Source organism: Drosophila erecta, unplaced genomic scaffold (assembly GCF_003286155.1).
Source record: "Drosophila erecta strain 14021-0224.00,06,07 unplaced genomic scaffold, DereRS2 tig00000000-arrow-pilon, whole genome shotgun sequence".
Lineage (NCBI taxonomy): Eukaryota > Metazoa > Arthropoda > Insecta > Diptera > Drosophilidae > Drosophila > Drosophila erecta.
Genome location: NW_020825194.1, coordinates 8,377,890 through 8,398,427, shown reverse-complemented (window position 1 = coordinate 8,398,427; position 20,538 = coordinate 8,377,890). Strand labels below are relative to the sequence as shown.

Here is a 20,538-nt window from a genome sequence, read left to right as displayed (position 1 = left end):
AAAACTTGAAAGATTTAGATTTAATATTAAGAGGATAATTTAGTAATTTATAAATATACACTTTAAAGACAAAGAGAATGAAAAATCACGGTGACACAAACTGCGAAGAAACCCAGGCCAATCCCCATTTCAGGTTGGTCAGCATGAACTTCAGTGCCTTGGTCCACTGCTCCTCCGAGTTAAACTGGATTCTGTAAGGAAACCATCATTAGTATCCATAAAATCGTTGCCACTTCGGAACCTACTTGATAGAATAGGAATTTCCCGTTGAGGGATCGATGATCTTGCCCTTCTCCATTTTGTAGGGCAGCAGGAACTCGGTGTCGCGCTTCTCGACCTCCTTCTGGAACTGGGTGAGGCAGTCGAGGAAAGCCACCATGGCAGCATCAAACTTGGTGTCCCAGAAGAACTTAAATCCGCCGCTACCATAGAGCGGGAGCTCTCGATTCTCGCCGAGCACCTCAACATACGAATGATTTCCAAAGGGTACCACGCGATACCGCTCGAAAGTGAGGCCAATCTTACGAGCAAGCGCAGATAGCAGGAGCACCGTCTGCCCCCAAGCGGCGTTGATCTCTGACCAATCCACGGATACAGAGGGCAAGCGACCCAGCCTAAAGTTATTAATGGTACCGAAATGCCCGGCATGCCAGATGTGAAAGGTGATGTTGAATATGTTGGTGTCGCGCAGTTTGTCTAGCTGCTGTTTCGAGTGGGCAATCTGACTCTCCAGACTTCGTTTGTCGTCTTCGGTGAGCATAAGCTCACGCCTGTGCTTGGTGTACTCGCGCCAGTAGCTTTCCTCCTGCTCATGCAGCTCCTCTCGCTCCTGTTCCTCCTGGGCAATGGCATCATTTAGCGATTGTTCCTCCTTTTTGAGCTCTGTCAGCTCCGACAGTAGCTGCTGCTCACTGCGCTTTAGTTCATCAAGCTCCTTGTCCAGAGCCTCAACGTTAGGTGCTTCACGCTGTTGCTCCAGTTCGTCCAAATATGCCTTGTACACATCCCATTCGTCCTCGGCGATGCGTAGTTCCCTGTCCATGATTTCCAGCATTGAGTCGGCACACTCCTCGCACAGCGGATGGTCAATCTCAGAGTTGGAAGAGAGGCAGTCGAAGAGCTCCGCTTTCAGCTTGAAAGCAGCACTCATTTTTTTGTTGTCTCTGCCATCGGAAACCAGCATGAACCCGGTGCCATTTATAGAGTCCGTAAGCCTGTAGGGAGGTACAAAGTGGTCGAAGCTGCTGGCGTCCTGGGGGTCCAAAGTATTACCATTGTCTCCGTAGATGGGCACTGTAAAGACGGAATTATTAGAGGGATTTCCAGTGTTTATCACCCATTACCTACAAGACAACTCCGCCATTGCGTGCACGCTAATCTTATTCAGCTGCTCGTCCAGGACGATGGGCTGCAGGCAGCGCTGACAGGCGAAGGACACCGCCTGCTTTTCCGCCTCGCTCATGGTCGCTGCTGTTTGTTGTCCTTCGATTTTTGCATACAATTAAATCTTTCACCGAGTGTGAAAACACAAATAATTCATCAGCTGATGGCAACGGCTGCTAGAGTTGCCACCCCCTCCGATAAAGAGTGTGGAAAAATGGCGCAGTTAATCGGACAGTAAATTGTCAACCAACAACAACCTAGGACAGTAAAAAAGAAAAAAAATAACAAAAAACCAGTTTTAAACAAAAACATTGCCTAATAGTGTCCGCCGAAGAGGCTCAAGCGTGCCGCGGAGCTGCAGGCCTTGACCAAAATTTCCGCTGATAAGAGAGAACTCGAGAGGTTTGGCGTTTGGTTTGTTTTGGTAAGCAAAGAACATTAGACGAAGTGTCGTCGCCAGTGCTGCTAGCCAGCCTAGCTATTTTTTAAGTGCTGATCTTACCAAATATTCGCTAGTAACAAGATCTAAAAGTATAAATTATATAAATAATAGTGCTAATCTAGGCAAGCTAATTTGAGAAGATTAATGGTTTGAAGAACGTACCAAAACAGATGATTTCATAGGACTTATAATATTTTTTGTGAACTCAACTACTTTATCAAAAATATTATTAATTATTAATTTACCAAAATTATAACACAGTGCCAAAAACAAGCAATACATATACATTTAAATTAGATTACGTCAGTTGAGCGAATGTAGTACTTAAAACTTTGAAATGACGTATTTAGCACCCCACATCTAGGCAAAGTATTAAAGGTTAAGGACATTAATTTTCGCAATCTTTGAGTTATTTAGCACCCCACATCTAAGCAAAGTATTAAAGGTTAAGGACATTGATTTTCGCAATCTTTGTATTGCTGGTAAGCCACAAACAATGATAAGCAAAGAATTTCCAAGAGCGGAATGAAAACAAAGCAATATTAATTAACTAAATAGAGAAACTGATACAGATTTGCAATTAAAGCTTGACATAACTACATAAAGTGTATTGCTAAGCAAAATTTAGTTTTTGAAAAGTTTCCGTTATCAAGTTCGAAATTTCTAACAATAGGGCAGCTCGAATTTGGTCGCTTATAATCTAGCTTTTAAAAGATGGCAGCACTGCCGTGGTCACATTGTAGCTTCTTCGTATTAGACGACCCATGGAAAACTTTCAGTCTCTTGCAGGCAGCACAGCGATACGGAAGCAACAATTGAAGCGCCCAGAACTCCTCCTCCCACGAACATTTAAATTCTGACACAAGAGGACTGACTGAACCAGAATTCCCCTTCACCGAATGCTAGTGTTTTAAATTGCAACTGTTCCTAGGTTCCGACCGAATCTCTAGATTTGCGGATCTACGCCGCTCAGTCGCTCAAAAGCCAGCCAAATTTATCGCGCCAGATTAAACAAACAGAAACAAAAAACAGAAGCCGAGACCAGTTCCACATCGTGCCATTTTTATCTGGGCATATAGGCATACATACGTGATTACGTGATTAGTGCGGCGGGGGCAGCCGTTTATCAATAGCGAGAGCAACAATGGTTTCCTACTTTATACCTCGTGGCCGCTTCCTGCTGAAAGCCGGCAATCTTAGACAGGTGGTGCAGCAGCAGCATCAGCCGGCCCAGCTACAGCTACAGCCCAACAAAGGACCACAGCCGCAGGCTCAGAATGCGAGTCTGCCAGTGGCCCGTCACTTGCGCCAGTTCTCCTCGAATCAAGCCTCCAAGGAGGCACCACTACACCACCGGCTCCCGCAGCCTAAACAGCAACCGAATCCTAGTCAGGAGTTAGCTCAGATCCGGCGCAATATACTCTCGCGGTGGACAGGATTCCTGTTGCGTTGGGCTCCTATGGGCATTTGCGTGTTCGGCGCCATCGAGTGGCAGTTGCAGAAGAATCGCTGCGAACGGGATGGAAAACCACGGACAGCGTCTGAACTCCAGTCGCGCATATACTGCTCCCTCCCACTGCGCATAATTAGCCGATGCTGGGGCTGGCTGGCCGCTTGCTACTTGCCTCCGAGTCTGCGACCCTATGTCTACGGATGGTATTCCAACACGTTCAACGTCAATCTAAGCGAAGCCATGTATCCGGAGTATGAGCACTACAATAGTCTGGCTGAGTTCTTTACCAGGCCGCTTAAGGAGGGCGTTCGTGTCATCGATCAGCAGGCCCCGCTGGTCTCCCCCGCCGACGGTAAGGTTCTACATTTTGGCAGCGCCTCGGACTCGCTGATCGAGCAGGTCAAGGGTGTGAGCTACAGCATCGAGGACTTCCTTGGCCCACTGGAGACTGTAGAGCAAGCCAACTCCGGTGCCTCCTATGCTCAGGCCCTCAAAAAGAAGAGCGATGGTTCTACAGAGCTGTACCAGTGCGTAATATATCTGGCTCCCGGAGATTACCACCGATTCCACTCTCCTGCCGCTTGGAAGCCTACCATTCGTCGTCATTTCTCCGGTGAACTGCTGTCCGTGAGTCCCAAAGTGGCCGGCTGGCTGCCTGGTTTGTTTTGCCTCAACGAACGTGTGCTATACATGGGCCAATGGAAACACGGATTCTTCTCCTATACCGCCGTGGGTGCCACTAACGTGGGATCCGTCGAAATCTACATGGATGCCGATCTGAAGACGAACCGGTGGACTGGATTCAATGTCGGCAAGCATCCGTCCAGCACCTACGAGTACGATGAACTGGTCCTGAACAAGGAACGAACAGAAGCGCCCAAGGAGTTCGGCAAGGGCGATCTGGTGGGTCAGTTCAACATGGGGAGCACCATTGTCCTGCTCTTCGAGGCGCCAAAGAACTTCAAATTCGATATTATTGCCGGCCAGAAGATCCGCGTTGGTGAGTCCCTTGGCCACATCGTCGGCTCCAAATGAAAATAGAAGCCACAATTCTGTACCGTATCAGTGCAAAGTCCTGTCCCTCATCTGTTCACATCACTTGTTGTATTAGCATCAGACGCTCGTGTCCTAGGCAAATGTATTTTGTGAACATCCTGCGAAGCTAACTCTGTGTATTGTTGCCATTTCAGTAGTCATAAGCTATATTTTATACAATAAACGTCGAAATATATTTGAGAACAACAACAGACCATCAATTAACTCATTCAGGCACGCGCTTCTTAATTAGAACACTGTTTGTTGAGGTGGGGCGTTATCAGGGGGCGTTTTGATAAGAGATACCGGGCCGATTCGCAGTCGTTGAACCCCTCGTTGCTGAGGATTCAGAAAGCCTAAGTCTGTCTGTCGCAAGCTTATCGGGCCAAATATCGCTCCCCGGGGGTCCACACTCACCTCCTTTGCGGATGCCACGCTATCAGTGAACCTGAAAATGAACCAAACCCATTCTGTCTAGACGAACGCGTGCCGCTGCCGACGAAAAGATGACCAGTCGTCTATACCTTGCGCCACCCAGTGTGTTTACATGAGCGCAGAATCCGGGATCGCAATCCATTTCGTTTAATTGATTCAATCAAGCCCCGACGCCGGGAATCTTGTTCGCTGAACTTATCAGGCGGTGACGGGTGATTTGGTCCCTGGCCTTGACACACACGAAGTCTGTGAGTGTTATTTATTCGGCCTGGCAACAGATTGATGCGAACCGATCATCTGCGTCAGCGGCTTTGGGGCAATCAATAAGGGAATTTCTCCTGCAGTGCTGTAAATGTCTAAATAAATGTATTAATCGCTGGATTTCCACCTTTCGAAGCCATTTGTTGTGCATTAAAAAACAATAGGAAATTGTTTTGTTTTTGCACATCACCCCATATTCATATCAAATGCTGATTTTTGGGTTAATTTTAAAAGTGCGCGCCAAATCAACCTATCTGCTAAACTCACCACACTGTGCAATGAGGTGAATTGGGATGAACAGCTGACAGCCGGCATTCATTTGTTGTTCTTTGTGATTTTACGTAATATTAATATTTATTGTGAATTTATTTGTTTATAAAGCACATTAAAATGATGATGCGACACTGTATGATGGCCTTGAGGGTCGCCAGATCCCAGATCCCGCCTAGCACCGCCAGGAGCACTCAAAGCAATCTTCTCCAGCGTTTCTATAGCAGTCAAGCTCCTAAAATTGGAATCGTGGACTACGATGTGGTCAAGAAACTGCCCAGCGAACCACAGAAACTGCTCATCGATGTTCGGGAGCCGGAGGAGCTAAAGGAAACTGGACAAATCCCCGCCAGCATCAACATTCCTCTGGGTGTGGTTAGCCAGGAATTGGCGGCCAGTGAGCAGAGCTTCAAATCCAAATATGGCCGGGAAAAACCAAAGTCTGATACGGAGATTATATTCCACTGCAAGATTGGCAAAAGGAGCCTTAAGGCTGCAGAAGCTGCCGCCGCTTTGGGATTCAAGAATGTAAAGAACTACCAGGGATCTTGGCTGGATTGGGCCGAACGAGAGGGCCTGCCAAAGTAAATAACATTGCTATGCGAATGTATTATTATTTTGGAGAGCTATTCCAGTCTCCCAAACAACAGGATTACTCATGTTTAAAAATAAACAATTGCATGTGCTTTGGCAAGTTATAAATAATATTTATTAATACTACTTAATAGCATATTGGAACTAAGATATTTTTAGATACTCGAGTATTTTTGGTTATGAGATCAACATAAGGGGACTTTGTTTGAATTAGTCCACCTCCTCGACAGTGGGACCCTTGTAACCGCCTGCTTGCTGTCCACAGTTTGGAGCCTGCTGCCCGTCTCCACCACCCTGGTGCATCTTGGTCATGATGGGGCTGCAGAACTGGGTCAGTTCCTTCAGCTTGTACTCGTACTCCTCCTTCTCGGCGGTGGTGTTGCTGTCCAACCACTTCACCGCCTCGCTGCAGCGCTCCAGAATAGTACTCTTGTCGGTGGCACTGATGCGATCGCCACCATTTTCGGCCGCCTCCTTTACACTGAACACATAGCTCTCCAGTTGATTGCGGGCGGAGATCCGCTGGCGATGGCGTTCGTCCTCCTCGGCGTACTTCTCCGCCTCACTGAGCATGCGGTCGATGTCCGCCTGCGACAGACGACCCTTGTCGTTCTTGATGGTTATGTTCTTGGCGTTTCCAGTGCCCTGCTCCTTGGCGGTCACATTCAGGATACCGTTTGCGTCCAAATCGAAGGTAACGTCGATTTTGGGCACTCCTCTGGGTGCGGGCGGAATGCCAGTCAGATTGAAGGTGCCCAACACATTGTTGTCCTTGGTGAGAGCCCTCTCGCCCTCAAACACTTGAATGGTCACCGCCGGCTGGTTGTCGGCGTACGTGGTGAAGGTCTTGGACTGCTTGCACGGAATGCGGCTGTTGCGTTCAATCAGCTTGGTCATTACGCCGCCAGCGGTTTCGATGCCCAACGATAGCGGGGCAACATCGACCAGTAGGACGTCCTTGATCTGGCTGCTCTCGTCGCCCGACAGAATGGCTGCCTGGATGGCTGCTCCGTAGGCAACTGCCTCGTCCGGATTGATTGACAAGTTTAGGCTCTTTCCGCCGAAGAAGTTCTGTAGCAGGTTCTGAACCTTGGGAATACGAGTTGAGCCTCCAACCAGGACTATGTCATGGATCTGGTTCTTGTCCATCTTGGCGTCATTGAGTGCCTTCTCTACTGGCTCCAGTGTGTTGCGGAAGAGGTCACCGCACAGTTCCTCGAATCTGGCGCGGCTCACTTTGGAGTAAAAGTCGTGTCCCTCGAAAAGGGCGTCAATCTCCAGAGAAGCCTCCGTGCTGGAGGAAAGGGTGCGCTTAGCGCGTTCGGCTGCCGTGCGAAGGCGACGTAGTGCTCGTGGGTTGGAGCGCAGATCCTTCTTGTACTTGCGCTTAAACTCCTCGGCAAAGTGGTTAACCAATCTGTTGTCAAAGTCCTCGCCACCTAGATGGGTGTCTCCGGCCGTGGAGCGCACCTCAAACAGAGATCCCTCATCAATCGTCAAGATGGAGACGTCAAAGGTACCACCGCCCAGATCGAAAATAAGCACATTACGTTCTCCCTTCAGATTCTTGTCCAGGCCGTAGGCCAGTGCGGCCGCGGTTGGCTCGTTGATGATGCGGAGCACATTGAGTCCAGCGATGGCGCCAGCATCCTTTGTTGCCTGGCGCTGGGAGTCGTTGAAGTAGGCCGGCACGGTGATGACAGCGTCCTTCACTGCAGTGCCCAGGTAGGCTTCTGCAGTTTCCTTCATTTTGGTGAGCACCATCGAGCTAATCTCCTCAGGAGCGAAGCGCTTCTCCGCTCCCTTGAACTCGACGCTCATCTTTGGCTTGCCATTGTCGTTGATTACTTTGAACGGCCAGTGCTTCATGTCCTCCTGGATCTTGGAATCGTCGAAACGACGTCCAATCAGACGCTTGGCATCGAAGACCGAGTTTTTCGGGTTCATGGCCACCTGGTTCTTGGCGGCATCTCCAATGAGGCGCTCCGAGTCCGTGAAAGCCACGTACGATGGTGTGGTACGGTTACCCTGGTCGTTGGCGATGATCTCCACCTTTCCGTGCTGGAAGACACCCACGCAGGAGTACGTGGTGCCCAAATCGATTCCAATGGCTGGCATCTTGGCTGTTTCTCTTGCTTTATGGCTTAAACTTGGCTGCGTGTTCTTATGGATAGTTTTCACTTAATTCAATTTTTTGAGTTTTTCCTTTTCTACTTCACTTGGTAAAGACTTTTCGGTTTTCAACTGTCACTCTGAATTGCAAGCTTTATTTTTCGTTTGCTGAAGTGTTTTCACTTTGGCTGTTTGATTTCAAATGTAGCGGTTGGGAAATTTGCGCCGCTATTTATACTCAGTCGCCAGGAGGGGAAAATTCGAGATTTCCCTGCGAGAAAAGGCCAGAACATTCCAGTCAGTTCGCCTAAGTGCGAGCGAGTTAACTAGTGTGCACTTTGCAGGGGAAATTGTCAGTTAAAGGAGTAGAAAGTTCAGGAACAATTGAGGGATATATTTTTTTATTGTCATAGGTCAGCATTCTAAGTGGGCAAAAAAACTAAATTCGTATGAAAGCTATTTTTAGCTGATTAACGTATTAATACTTAAGCCATTCATATTTTTAGATTTTGTTTATTTGGCTTATTGACGTCTCTATAGCTACATATGTACATGTGCAAGAATATGTACCATACTCATATATGTATGTTTCTTCTGTTTGGAATATTTCCCCTGCAGAATAGTCATATGTATGTACATACAATTAGTTAGTTGATCGTACTTTTAAAATCGTAATTGTTTCAAATTTCTAGAAAATACAAACACGGCTATATCATGTTTAAATAGAACGTGTATGTACATAGAGCTTACTCAATAATTCAACTTATTTTAATCTGATTTTGAAGTGGCATACCTCTAAATGTTTCTGGCGCAATTGCCTAAAAATCTGCATTAAATTTACGTTACGTTATTTTACATATATACATAGATATGTAATTATATGCCTATCATGTCCATGACACTTCGATGGTCTAATATCAAACATCTAGAAAATAACTTTTTTAATTGAACAAAGCAGTAATATTTGTTTTGAATCAAAAATTCCTTATGTTTGCATAGTCTTAAGATAATAAACTAATAATTTATTAAAAACTGTATTTGTTTACAAGTTGCATTTTGTAAACAAAGGCGACCGATAGCAATCGGCTGTGATTAAATCTATATGGACATTGTACTATCGCCCAAGTGCCCTATCGATAGTTTGTTTTCTACACCTTACCATCTCTAGCGTCTGATATTGGTGGCGTTAGCTAGATACGGTCATACTGTCATAAAAGAAAAAAAAGTTAATTTCGCGCTCATATTGTTATTTTTCTTGGATATTTTCTGCAACCGAGCGTGTGAATGACTGAAGAGGACGACGATGTGGCCCAGAGGGTGGCGACAGCGCCCATCCGCAAGCCGGACGACGAGACGGCCTTCCTGGAGTACATCGAAATGGAGAACTTCAAGTCCTACCGCGGTCACATAGTTGTGGGTCCTCTGAAGCAATTCAACGCGGTTATTGGACCCAATGGATCCGGCAAGTCCAACTTCATGGATGCCATTAGTTTCGTGATGGGCGAGAAGACCAGCAGTTTGCGAGTAAAGCGCCTGAACGACCTGATCCACGGCTCCTCCATTGGCAAGCCCATTTCCCGCAGCTGCTACGTGACGGCCAAGTTTGTGCTCAATCAGGAGCGCCACATGGACTTCCAGCGGGCTGTTATCGGCGGCTCCTCGGAATACCGCATCAACGGAGAGGTTCGTGTTGACAAACAATTCTCTTATAAGCCACTTAATTCATTCTCTATTTAGAGCGTATCGAGCAGCACGTACTTGAACAAGCTGGAGAAAATTGGCATCAATGTTAAGGCCAAGAACTTTTTAGTATTCCAAGGAGCTGTTGAGAACATAGCCATGAAGACACCCAAGGAACGTACGGCTCTGTTTGAGGAAATTAGCGGGTAACTTTTAAGCTCATGCCAAAAATCATTGATTTTCTAGCCCGTGTTTACTTTTCCAGTTCTGGCCTGCTTAAGGATGACTATAATCGCCTCAAGCAGGAAATGATTGTGGCCGAGGAGGAGACCCAGTTTACATACCAAAAGAAAAAGGGCATCGCTGCAGAACGAAAAGAGGCCAAACACGAAAAGATGGAAGCCGATCGCTACACTCGCCTGCAAAACGAATACGTATGATTTTATGATTTTGTTTTCTTTGAACTCGATCCAATTAGTTACATCTTTTTATACCAACAGAATGAGAAACAAGTGGAGTATCAACTGTTTAGGCTATTCCACGTGGAGAGGGACATCCGGAAGTTTACGGGCGATTTGGAAGTGAGGCAGCAGGAAGTAAAAGTAGTCGAACAGCGAAAAGAAGCCGCTGATGAAATATTGCGCGAAAAGAAAAAAGATGCCGGAAAGATAACCCGAGACCTGGCCAAAATCGATCAGGAAATCAGAGAGTTTGAAACCCAGATGAACAAACGAAGGCCGCTTTACATCAAGGCAAAAGAGAAAGTTACCCACTGCAAAAAGAAGCTCGTCTCCCTACAGAAGACTCTGGAAACTGCCAGAGAGGCGGACAATGCCCATCAGTCGGACATACGGAAACTGGAGAAGCAGCTGGCTGATGTGGAGGCCCTGAAAAAACGTTTTGAGGACGAGATCGAGAACGAGTCGCAGCGCCGGGGCAAAAGCGTCAACATGGAAGAGGGTCTTGTGCAAGAGTATGATCGCCTGAAGCAGGAGGCGGAGGCTACAGCTACGCAGTACCGTTCAGAACTGGACTCAGTAAACCGGGAGCAAAAATCCGAACAGGACACGCTTGATGGAGAGACAAATCGTCGCGCCTCCGTTGAGGAGTCTTTCAAGAAGCTCACATTACAGCGCGAGGAAGCTGTAAAGCGTCGAGACAAACTGATGGATCATATCAAATCATCCCAGGCCGCCTTGGAGGAGCAGAACCGGATCAAGGACGAGCTCCGTCGAGATGTTGGCACATCCAAGGAAAAGATTGCCGAAAAGCAACGCGAGCTGGAGGACGTACGCGATCAACTGGGCGATGCCAAGAGCGATAAGCACGAGGATGCTCGTAGAAAAAAGAAGCAGGAGGTGGTGGAGCTCTTTAAAAAACAGGTTCCAGGAGTATACGACCGTATGATTAACATGTGTCAGCCCACGCACAAGCGCTACAATGTGGCCGTCACCAAAGTTTTGGGCAAGTTCATGGAAGCCATCATTGTGGACACCGAGAAGACGGCTCGACACTGCATTCAGGTGAGTTTAACTTGGTCAGCTGGTATTTTTATACATAAGTACATTGCTAATTTTATTTCTTGTATAGATCTTGAAGGAGCAAATGCTGGAAGTGGAAACCTTCTTGCCCTTGGACTATCTGCAAGTTAAACCTCTGAAGGAACGACTTCGTAACATCAGCGATCCACGTAACGTGCGATTGGTGTTCGATGTACTAAAATTTGAGCCTCAAGAGATCGAACGAGCTGTCCTCTTTGCCACAGGCAACGCTCTTGTCTGTGAGACTCCCGAAGATGCCATGAAAGTGGCCTACGAGATAGACCGATCACGTTTCGATGCTCTGGCTCTGGACGGAACATTCTACCAGAAATCGGGTCTCATATCTGGCGGCAGTCACGATCTGGCTCGCAAAGCCAAGCGTTGGGACGAGAAGCATATGGCTCAGCTGAAAATGCAGAAGGAGCGCCTCCAAGAAGAGCTCAAGGAGCTGGTGAAAAAGTCACGTAAGCAGAGTGAGCTCGCCACTGTGGAGTCGCAGATCAAGGGTCTGGAAAACCGGCTTAAATATAGTATGGTCGATTTGGAGTCCTCCAAGAAGTCAATTAGTCAGTATGACAATCAGTTGCAGCAGGTCCAAACCCAGTTGGATGATTTCGGAGTGAGTTCACATTTCAAATTTCTAAATAGCACCTTAGTTATAATATATTTTATCTCAATTTTGCAGCCCAAGATCCTTGAGATCGAGCGTCGGATGCAAAACCGCGAAGAGCACATCCAGGAAATCAAGGAAAACATGAACAATGTGGAGGACAAAGTGTATGCCTCTTTCTGCCGCCGCTTGGGCGTGAAGAACATCCGGCAGTACGAGGAACGTGAGCTGGTCATGCAGCAGGAGCGAGCGCGTAAGCGGGCCGAGTTCGAGCAGCAGATAGATTCCATAAACTCGCAGCTGGACTTCGAGAAACAGAAGGACACGAAAAGTAAGTATATAAAATAATATGCTTTTAAATTTCCTAACCAAATGCCATCCCAGAGAACGTTGAGCGCTGGGAGCGCAGCGTACAGGATGAGGAAGATGCTCTAGAGGGTCTGAAATTGGCCGAGGCACGATATCTGAAGGAAATCGACGAAGACAAGGAAAAAATGGAAAAGTTCAAGCAGGACAAACAGGCCAAGAAGCAAGCCGTGGATGACATGGAGGAGGACATATCTAAAGCCCGCAAGGATGTGGCAAACTTGGCCAAAGAAATCCATAACGTGGGCAGTCATTTATCTGCAGTAGAGTCTAAGATCGAGACCAAGAAAAACGAACGCCAGAATATACTGTTGCAAGCAAAAGTAAGTTGAAGTAATTATTTCGTAATTATTTTTGCGTTATGTGTTATTCACTCCGTAGACCGATTGCATCGTAGTGCCACTGTTGCGCGGCTCGCTGGACGACGCAGTGCGACAAAGCGATCCGGATGTCCCATCCACGTCTGCAGCAATGGAAAATATGTAAGTGTATTAAAACAACTCAATTATAATACCTAATTAATGTATTTCCAGTATTGAAGTGGATTATTCATCTCTACCACGAGAGTATACAAAGCTGAAGGATGACTCCGCCTTCAAGAAGACCCACGAATTGCTCCAAAAGGACCTGCAAAGCAAGCTGGACGTCTTGGAGCGCATACAGACGCCCAACATGAAGGCCCTACAGAAACTCGATGCCGTAACGGAAAAGGTGCAATCCACCAACGAAGAGTTTGAAAATGCCCGAAAGAAAGCAAAGAAGGCCAAGGCGGCATTTGAACGGGTGAAGAACGAACGCTCCTCTCGTTTCGTTGCCTGTTGCCAGCACATATCGGACGCCATTGATGGTATCTACAAGAAATTGGCTCGCAACGAGGCAGCTCAGGCCTATATCGGTCCTGATAATCCAGAGGAACCATATCTGGATGGTATTAACTACAATTGTGTGGCGCCCGGCAAACGTTTCCAGCCCATGAATAACTTGAGTGGTGGCGAAAAAACAATCGCGGCCTTGGCCCTGCTCTTCTCCACCCACAGGTATGTGGATATGATAAATTGCGACAGCTTGAAACCAAATATTAATATTTTTATATGCAGCTTTCATCCAGCGCCGTTCTTTGTCCTTGACGAGATTGATGCCGCCTTGGACAACACGAATATCGGCAAGGTCGCTTCGTATATAAGGGATCACACAACCAACCTGCAGACCATCGTTATCTCCTTGAAGGAAGAGTTCTACGGTCATGCTGATGCTCTTGTGGGCATTACGCCTGGGGTAGGTAATCAAGTGGTGTCAAGTTGAGCCGAGTCTAAATTTGGTTTACCCTTTCAGGAAGGTGACTGCCTCGTATCAAATGTTTACATCATGGACTTGACAATGTTTGAGGACACGTAAAGTTCATATGTCGGATGTATATTAAGTTTTAGATGTAACTTTCAAGTAAATCTCGGGATTTCCAAATAATAAACCCAGTAAATGTGTAAACGTGCGACTTTGAAATCTATTCCATTATACTCAAGTAATTCAGCAATTATACTTACTTCAAGCAAAGATAGGAACCACTTAGTTGTTTCGAAAATATGTTCTGCAACTTTAATAGTTTCCTTTATTTAGGCTTGCGTTGGTTGTACTGTACCGGAGAAAATTAAATGTGTTCGGATGTGTGAAATAATGGTTCGATTGATGGATGTTTTTGGTATATGTAAAACAACTGGGTTTTTGCTTTTAGTTTCAATTTTTAGTTTTTCTCTTTTTTTTTCTTCACGTAAAAAACTTTTTTGTATTTCTTCAAGAACAAAAACAAACAATTTGATTATTCAGTTTCGGTGTGTATCATTAATTTAAAATAATCATTGCAAACAGATAAATACAGCATCGGCTAGTTGGTGTGTCAGTTTCATTGATTCATTACTTTGTGTGTTGGCGGCCTGTCGACTATGGCGATAATCGATAAGGCTACAATACAAGGGCACGCCTGTGGAAGAGGTGGTCCAATCGTGTTGAGGGTTTGAGATAAGGTTTGGTTAAATTAATACAAAATAAACTAGGGTAGATAAGCCAGATTCTAGATTCTTCGGGCTTCGGCTTTGGGCAGTTTTGGGGACACTGATTTTCTTTAATAGGGAATGCCTAATGTATACTTTATACATACGAACTAAAATATTTATGGCGTTTCATATATACACACACTTTGTAAATTCGTTTAAAATACAAAGATTTGTCTCATTAGCGCTTAAATATTAATTTGCCTTTCTGTGGATTTGTTGTTCGGGTTGTCCTCGTTGTCGATGCGGCATTCATGGTTGGTGTTTTGATTCCGATCAGGATGAGATGTTCTGGTGTGTCCAGGTTGGTTTATTGTGCTCGCTGTTGGTGTAACTCCTGTCTGTGCTGTCGATGAACTTGTGACTGTTGCTGCTTTCACTAGCGACTTATATTATCTGTTTGTGTAATTATTGTTTTTGTTTTTCTTTTGTTTATAGTTATTCACTGAATTTCAGCTTTTCAATGGGCCTTTATTACTGCAAAATAAAAATTGAAGAATATTTGTAATTTAATTAGATGATTAAATAATGACCAATGCTGGGGTTTCCCTTCCCAAATCATTATGCTTATTAAATTCACGAATATCTTGATCATGATCTGCCATATCTTGAATTAAAGCCGTATCGATTTCGATTAAAGAGGTTTCCCAGCTTACGATTTCGACGTCTCGGTCTGCGTATGGTACAGGTGGTATTCGAATTACCAGATTAGTTTACGTTAATTATGACATGATTCTCTGCTAGCTACAAGCTTATCGAGTTGGCGGATATAGTAAAACCTTGCGCATACTCACATTGAAACATATTTAAGGCTATCACAGTGTATCTTATACTCCATTGCCGTTGTTAGAGGTATATTTAATATCCTGCGTAACGTATCACGGATACGTGTTGTACTGGTCATATCAGTGGCAGTCCGGTTCCATACTGATAAGCTATCCTCCTGCAGGTGAAACGAAATATTAGTAATTAGTAATAGTTGTTGCGCATTATAGGTAACGAGCTCAGGAAACCATGCCATGTCGTAAGACGAGTAAGTAAAAACACCTTTTATAACGTTTTTGTTTAATACTTTTTATTTCTCAATCAATATGTAAGGAAATCATTTCACACGTCTGACCAATTGGAAATGAAAAAATTATAATAATAATAATGGTAATAAGAAACACACTTGATATTAACACAAAGGCAAATCTAATTTCTTAATTTAACTTTTGTTTTTCTCATTTCGATTTTGTTTCTTTGCTGGTTTTTAATTTAAATTTGTTTTTTTACTTTTTTGTTTGCTGTTACTGTGCTCTTCACATTACTTTCGTCGGCTGCTGTTCCATGATTTTCTTTATCTGCATTTATTAATCATACATTTATTTATGTATAAGACTAACACTTAATTATAATGTTGTTTTTTTTTTGTTTCATTACTTTTCATAAATAACTAAATTGTCTAAGAAGAGAGAAAATATATGATAATATGCAATTTGTTTTTGTTACGGATTTTTGTTGGTTTTTAATTAATTTTTTGTGTTTTTTTTTTGTTTTTGTTATTATATTATTTAAACATTTTTAACAATTATGAGTATTTGCTCAAAAACTTGACTTGAACCGCTTTTTGTAGCATTTAGCGCGGCTTGGTTTCGTGTGGTTTTGTTAGTTGAATTTTGATTTCCTTTTAAGTAGGGTTTACTGTGGTGTTCGTATGCGCTCACAAAACTAAATTGTTTTTCGCCACTAAAGTTCGTCGCTCGCCTTCTCTCTTGTTCTTAAATGGATCGTTATTTCGTATCGACTTTGCTATATATACGCATATATAATGTTTATAATCGGTTTACATATGTGGTAATGTATATATAGGTGTAGCATTACTTTTGTGTGGCTGTGTCAGTGTGGTGTTTTAAACGCTTGTTAAATTGCACATTGATATTTTAATATTTTGTAAATATTAAACATTACTTCGTTTGGTTTCATTCTTTGCTAAATTATTTGGACTATCTTCGGTATATATGTTTGTATGTATGTATAATTTATATATATGCTAATTTGTAACTATAATTAAAATATATGTATAAATATTTATTCATGTTAGTTCTCGACTTTCTTGGTTGTTTTATCATACTTGGAAATATACTTTCATTATTGCTTCTTGAATATACATATGTGAATCCCGTTAAGTATTTACTTCTTTGCGTTCGTCCTTTATTGTGATTGTGTGTGTATGTGTATGTCTCTGTGTCTGGTTTCTCCTTCATCCTGTTTGTCTTCGCTCTCTGATCCCGAATTGGTTTACTTTTGCTTGTTATTGCCATCAGTTTTGGTTGCCGATTTCGCTGATTGCTGTCGTCTGAGTGCTGAGTAAAAATGCTTCGATATGCCTGGAATTATTGTTGCAATTGCTGCTCCCAATGCACGACACATCCACAAAAAATAATCATCAATCTATCAATTCAATCATCGCACTGAAGCTACCTCTATCTGTCCCTTTCGCTCTCTTGATCTCAAGCCATGTGTGTGAGTGCGTCTGCTTGTGTTTCGACTATTGCTGGCCTCTTCTGAGGGCTGCCTGCAAGTTGGCGTTGGCAACCCTACGCAAAACAGAGTTGCATGTAACGCTTTATTCCATTCCATTCGTTCCTTTTCCACCTCCACTGTTAATTTTTTCTTTTTGAATTTTATTCAATTTTAAAGTACAATTGCACGAGCGATTTTTGTTGCACTCGTCACTAAGAATATATATATTTTTTTGTTGATTTTTTCTGGCGGTTGTTATGGAAATTGATTTGATTTGTTACTAATTATTCATATATAGAGTTGTATATATATGCGTATGTATATATAAATAGTCCAAATTATGTTAATATTAAAATTCTAATTTTTATTAATTGAACTTTTGCGCTTAAATTTAGCAATTTATTTTTTATCCTTTTCTAAGTTTATTTTTTACTTTTTCGTTCACAATCAATAAATGATAAAATGAAACAAATTATAGAAAAATATATATAATTGTCTGTATTTATTGCGGAGCCAAAACTTATAAATAAATTAGACAAGAACTAAAGCTAAACATATAAATAACAAGACAACTAAATAATAGAACCTAGAAACTTCATTATTTTTTAGTTTTGTATTAATTTTGTTAGGGTTTTGAGCTTGAGGATTGAAGAGACTCAAAATTCAATTCTTCGTATCATATTTTCATGTAAATTTGATTTGGTTGGTGAAAAGTGGAAGAAATGCGATTCAAGTAGAAAAACTAAAATGTTTTCTTCCTTTACTCCTGAAAATCGTATTAATATTATAGGTAAATTTCGTATTTTTCATCGTTTTCTCTCTTTCAATATTTTACAAACATTTCGTGTCTGAACGGAGGAGGGGTGCGTGCTTTTTTACAAGTTTAGAAACGAACACATTCACGTAGATATAGAATAACGATTAGTGTGTGGGTTGCACCCCTCCCCAGGGGTATATAGATATATCGATCTGAAGAATGCTGGGTAATAAGAAGAACACCAAGGCCCCGGCTTGAGTAGGTTGGTTTAAGGCCCAAAATGTTAGCTAGTCGAAGCCAAGCGCTCTTTTTATGTATACATAGAGAAGATATAGCACACACATAATAAATAACTAAAAGATTTTGAATGTGGGGTTCTACGCTTTGCTTTATATACGCACAACATTTACATAGAATTTGTAATTTATATATTTATAATTGGTTTTTATATAATTAGGAATATGGGGTAGGTAGGTAATCTAAATTTCAAAAATCATTTTACATATTCATTTTTTAGTAGAAAAACGCAGTTTTATCTCGTGTATACAGCAAAGTTATTTTGTTTTTTTTTCTTCGGTTTTTCTTGCTATAATTTTTAATTATTATAATTTAAATTTAATTCGAAAAATCTACTTAGTGAAATTTGTTACGTTGGTTAACAGTTTTGTATATTTTTTCATTTTTTCTGTTTTACTTGCTTTAGGTTTCTTGTTAAAGATTGATTTATATATATAACATCACATTATAATAATTACTAATTAATAGATTTGCCCTCTGCTCTTTCGTCTCCTTGTTTTGTATTTTGTTTTTAATTTTGCAATCCTAGCATTTGCGAGATGCACACATATGAATTTTCGTAATAAATATTAGATTTTGTTTACAATTTTGAGTTTTCCCAAGGTCTTACAGCTGAAATTGCTCGAGGCAAAATTCAGCGTAGACCACAATAATAATTATAATGACTATTTACATAGAAAATCGAACGTATATAAACCGAACAATCTGATTTAGCATCTGTGTGTCCAAGTGTAGTTGTCTAAAGGCCTATTGTTTCGCTTCTAAGTGGCAAATGGATACATGGCAACACGTGTCACGGGGACACAAAGGGTTAAGGGTGGGGAAATTAAATTAGGGCCAGCACTTCCACTCCTTCTGCCGCTGCCTCATTTACAGCAAATAAACTTGATGGAATTTAATTTGTGTGAACACCGAAAATGCTCCTCCGCCGCTCGTGGGTTCCATTAATTTTGGCCCAGACCAGACCAGGCCTGTCTTAATTAGAGCCACCGCTCTTCCGCCGCTCCAAGGGATGAGGTGCCTCCTTCCTGGTGGCTGGCTACGTGACTCCCGGGCTCCTTCGCTCATTTGTATGCATTGGCCGACTGTGTTTGGTTTTTATCTAGAGTGAGAAATGTACGGAAAAGTGTTAAATGATTATCAAACTGTAGCTGCGGCAAATTGTGCTACTCTCTCTACGCATTTTCCAATGGAAAGCGTTGCAAACACGTCCTGGCAATGGCAATGCGATAAACGAGAAGCGGATATGGAATTTCCTTACACGTGGGACAGTATTTGGTGCAGTACACTCGCAGAAAATGCACCTCTAGAACGTGCCAACGCTTCCAACATGTCCTTGTGTGTAACATTTTTAGTAAATTCAGCTGCTGGCGCTATGTATCCAGATCGCAACTAGCGCGAGACCTAGCAGTTATTTCCCATGTGCCCGTGGGCAAAGGTCCAGCAACAGGAAGTTGAGCTCGTGCCCCCCAACCACCCATCCACTATTCACACCTCCGCCCCACACTATCCGCCTGGCCTTGGAGCAACCTCTGCCCGCACTCCTTGGCATTGTCTCTAGTCGAAGGCCAGCGATGGAACCACCAAACTGGCGAACTAGCGAGCCACATAACGACAGAACGACCGGGCGACCAGAGAACGACTCGCATTTAGCCTCGAATGCTTTTTGCATGCGTGTGCGCCACTCAAGTGGCTCATTATGGCCAGCTGCTCACAAATACCCAGACACAGACGTGGACCTCACCCTCCAGGACAGGACACACATTCATTCATCGCCTACTTCAAGTGCGGCGCGTGGTAGAATTTCATTAGAGCGATGGCGAACAAAATAAAAAAAAAAAACACATTTTCTATTTATTTAATTTGGCGTTAGGCAAGCAAGACGAAAACGTCAGAGCAACAGAAGCCACTAGCGGGTGTCCTTGTCGTCTGGCTGATGACATCAGCTAGATTCGCGATATCCTGCCACCCACACTGACCAGTCATCAAGCCACATTCCACACAGAGAAAAATTCAGTCTAGTAGCTGTTGCAATAGTCAGAAAGATTTTGTCTACTAAACACTCTTAGTTAAGCTATTTAAGTCGCTGTGATAAAGGCTTCAAAATCTGATAAATATCTAAGAAATACTCCTTGAATTCTTGAGCTTTTTTCGCAGTGTGCAAATCGAGTAATTTGCGTCACAGCGTTTTTTCCTGACCCACACAAATGTTTAAAAATAGTTGCCTTCCCACGCGCTCGCCACTCAATTGATCTCTCATTGTGATGGCGAGAAGTCACAAATAGAAAGGCATTAAAGTCAGTCAGTTATCAATATTGCACGGCAATCCGTTGGATTAGAGATTCAACACGACCTTGACACCACATTACAAGTGGGTTAAGTTTTCAATTATTTGTGGCCCAGCCACTCATTCATAACTGCTGGCAGTGGTAGTTAAAGTTTTAGCACGTGGTTGGCCCAAAAACACACTTTCGTTTCCTAACTACTTTTCGTTTATGTTTGCTTTTAGTGCTGAAGGCTCATTAGAGAAATTCCCTGGTTTAATGGTCCTTGCGAAGGAAGAGACTTGCATTTAAAGTTCAGTGGCTGTAAAAGCTTAATATCTGCAGCAAACCCAAACAAATGAATACTGAAATATGCGTCTTTAAGGAAGTTAAATTTAGCATTTATATACGTTTGTTTTAATTACATCCGTACTTGTATTGCGATAATCGACTCCGCATTTATTAGGCTAGAGATTTGCCCAATTATA

The 20,538-nt window shown here is 43.2% G+C and overlaps 6 protein-coding genes and 1 long non-coding RNA gene across 10 annotated transcripts in view; 3 read left to right on the top strand and 4 right to left on the bottom strand.

Moving 5' to 3' along the window:
- Nucleotides 1-5: 5 nt before the first annotated feature.
- Nucleotides 6-1,607, bottom strand: LOC6554999 (beclin-1-like protein). The gene is made up of 3 exons (XM_001982018.3): nucleotides 1,348-1,607; nucleotides 246-1,293; nucleotides 6-191 (listed from the first exon to the last, which is right to left on the bottom strand). Exons 1-3 carry the CDS (start codon nucleotides 1,460-1,462, stop codon nucleotides 86-88), a joined length of 1,269 nt encoding a protein of 422 aa, XP_001982054.1. The 5' UTR covers nucleotides 1,463-1,607; the 3' UTR covers nucleotides 6-85.
- Nucleotides 1,608-4,523, top strand: LOC6554998 (phosphatidylserine decarboxylase proenzyme, mitochondrial). 2 transcript variants are annotated; one of them, XM_026983800.1, is made up of 2 exons: nucleotides 1,608-1,807; nucleotides 2,605-4,523. In XM_026983800.1, exon 2 carries the CDS (start codon nucleotides 2,970-2,972, stop codon nucleotides 4,311-4,313), a length of 1,344 nt encoding a protein of 447 aa, XP_026839601.1. In that variant the 5' UTR covers nucleotides 1,608-1,807; nucleotides 2,605-2,969; the 3' UTR covers nucleotides 4,314-4,523. The 2 variants fall into 2 exon arrangements, with proteins under 2 accessions (XP_026839601.1, XP_001982053.1); XM_001982017.3 differs by having other exon boundaries at nucleotides 1,721-1,807; nucleotides 2,615-4,523.
- A 756-nt stretch (nucleotides 4,524-5,279) lies between these two features.
- LOC6554354 (rhodanese domain-containing protein CG4456) lies at nucleotides 5,280-5,984 on the top strand. The gene has a single exon (XM_001982016.3). It carries the CDS (start codon nucleotides 5,400-5,402, stop codon nucleotides 5,865-5,867), a length of 468 nt encoding a protein of 155 aa, XP_001982052.1. The 5' UTR covers nucleotides 5,280-5,399; the 3' UTR covers nucleotides 5,868-5,984.
- On the bottom strand, nucleotides 5,963-8,195 carry LOC6554353 (heat shock protein 68). Its single transcript, XM_001982015.3, has one exon. The coding sequence runs from the start codon at nucleotides 7,989-7,991 to the stop codon at nucleotides 6,084-6,086; it is 1,908 nt and encodes a 635-aa protein (XP_001982051.1). The 5' UTR covers nucleotides 7,992-8,195; the 3' UTR covers nucleotides 5,963-6,083.
- A 924-nt stretch (nucleotides 8,196-9,119) lies between these two features.
- LOC6554352 (structural maintenance of chromosomes protein 1A) lies at nucleotides 9,120-13,741 on the top strand. Its single transcript, XM_001982014.3, has 11 exons — nucleotides 9,120-9,668; nucleotides 9,723-9,871; nucleotides 9,931-10,099; nucleotides 10,166-11,188; nucleotides 11,256-11,825; nucleotides 11,892-12,147; nucleotides 12,201-12,505; nucleotides 12,564-12,664; nucleotides 12,716-13,219; nucleotides 13,280-13,457; nucleotides 13,515-13,741. Exons 1-11 carry the CDS (start codon nucleotides 9,270-9,272, stop codon nucleotides 13,575-13,577), a joined length of 3,717 nt encoding a protein of 1,238 aa, XP_001982050.1. The 5' UTR covers nucleotides 9,120-9,269; the 3' UTR covers nucleotides 13,578-13,741.
- Nucleotides 13,742-14,562: 821 nt separating this feature from the next.
- LOC6554350 (eukaryotic translation initiation factor 4E type 2) overlaps nucleotides 14,563-20,538 on the bottom strand; it is a 43,170-nt gene continuing 37,194 nt past the window's right edge. The window contains exons 3-4 of one of the 2 annotated variants that reach the window (XM_001982012.3): nucleotides 15,022-15,170; nucleotides 14,563-14,704 (exon numbers count right to left, since the gene is read on the bottom strand). In XM_001982012.3, coding sequence (XP_001982048.1) covers nucleotides 14,680-14,704; nucleotides 15,022-15,170 — 174 coding nt within the window. In that variant the 3' untranslated portion in view covers nucleotides 14,563-14,679. Of the gene's footprint in view, nucleotides 14,705-14,781; nucleotides 14,901-15,021; nucleotides 15,171-20,538 lie in introns of those variants that run through there. The other variant, XM_015153809.2, reaches the window with a different exon arrangement.
- LOC113563708 overlaps nucleotides 17,210-20,538 on the bottom strand; it is a 33,054-nt gene continuing 29,725 nt past the window's right edge. Inside the window, exons 1-2 of one of the 2 annotated variants that reach the window (XR_003407586.1) lie at nucleotides 19,048-19,188; nucleotides 17,210-18,888 (exon numbers count right to left, since the gene is read on the bottom strand). This is a non-coding gene — a long non-coding RNA (uncharacterized LOC113563708). Of the gene's footprint in view, nucleotides 18,889-19,047; nucleotides 19,189-20,538 lie in introns of those variants that run through there. The other variant, XR_003407585.1, reaches the window with a different exon arrangement.

Coding starts and splice junctions, on each gene's coding strand:
- LOC6554352 (XM_001982014.3), top strand. CDS start 9,270: ATGACTGAAGAGGACGACGATGTGGCCCAGAGGGTGGCGACAGCGCCC. Junction 9,872..9,930: donor CTGTTTGAGGAAATTAGCGG/GTAACTTTTAAG, acceptor TTACTTTTCCAG/TTCTGGCCTGCTTAAGGATG. Junction 11,189..11,255: donor CGGCTCGACACTGCATTCAG/GTGAGTTTAACT, acceptor TTTCTTGTATAG/ATCTTGAAGGAGCAAATGCT.
- LOC6554998 (XM_026983800.1), top strand. CDS start 2,970: ATGGTTTCCTACTTTATACCTCGTGGCCGCTTCCTGCTGAAAGCCGGC.
- LOC6554353 (XM_001982015.3), bottom strand. CDS start 7,991: ATGCCAGCCATTGGAATCGATTTGGGCACCACGTACTCCTGCGTGGGT.
- LOC6554354 (XM_001982016.3), top strand. CDS start 5,400: ATGATGATGCGACACTGTATGATGGCCTTGAGGGTCGCCAGATCCCAG.
- LOC6554999 (XM_001982018.3), bottom strand. CDS start 1,462: ATGAGCGAGGCGGAAAAGCAGGCGGTGTCCTTCGCCTGTCAGCGCTGC. Junction 1,294..1,347: donor CGCAATGGCGGAGTTGTCTT/GTAGGTAATGGG, acceptor CCGTCTTTACAG/TGCCCATCTACGGAGACAAT. Junction 192..245: donor GGAAATTCCTATTCTATCAA/GTAGGTTCCGAA, acceptor GTTTCCTTACAG/AATCCAGTTTAACTCGGAGG.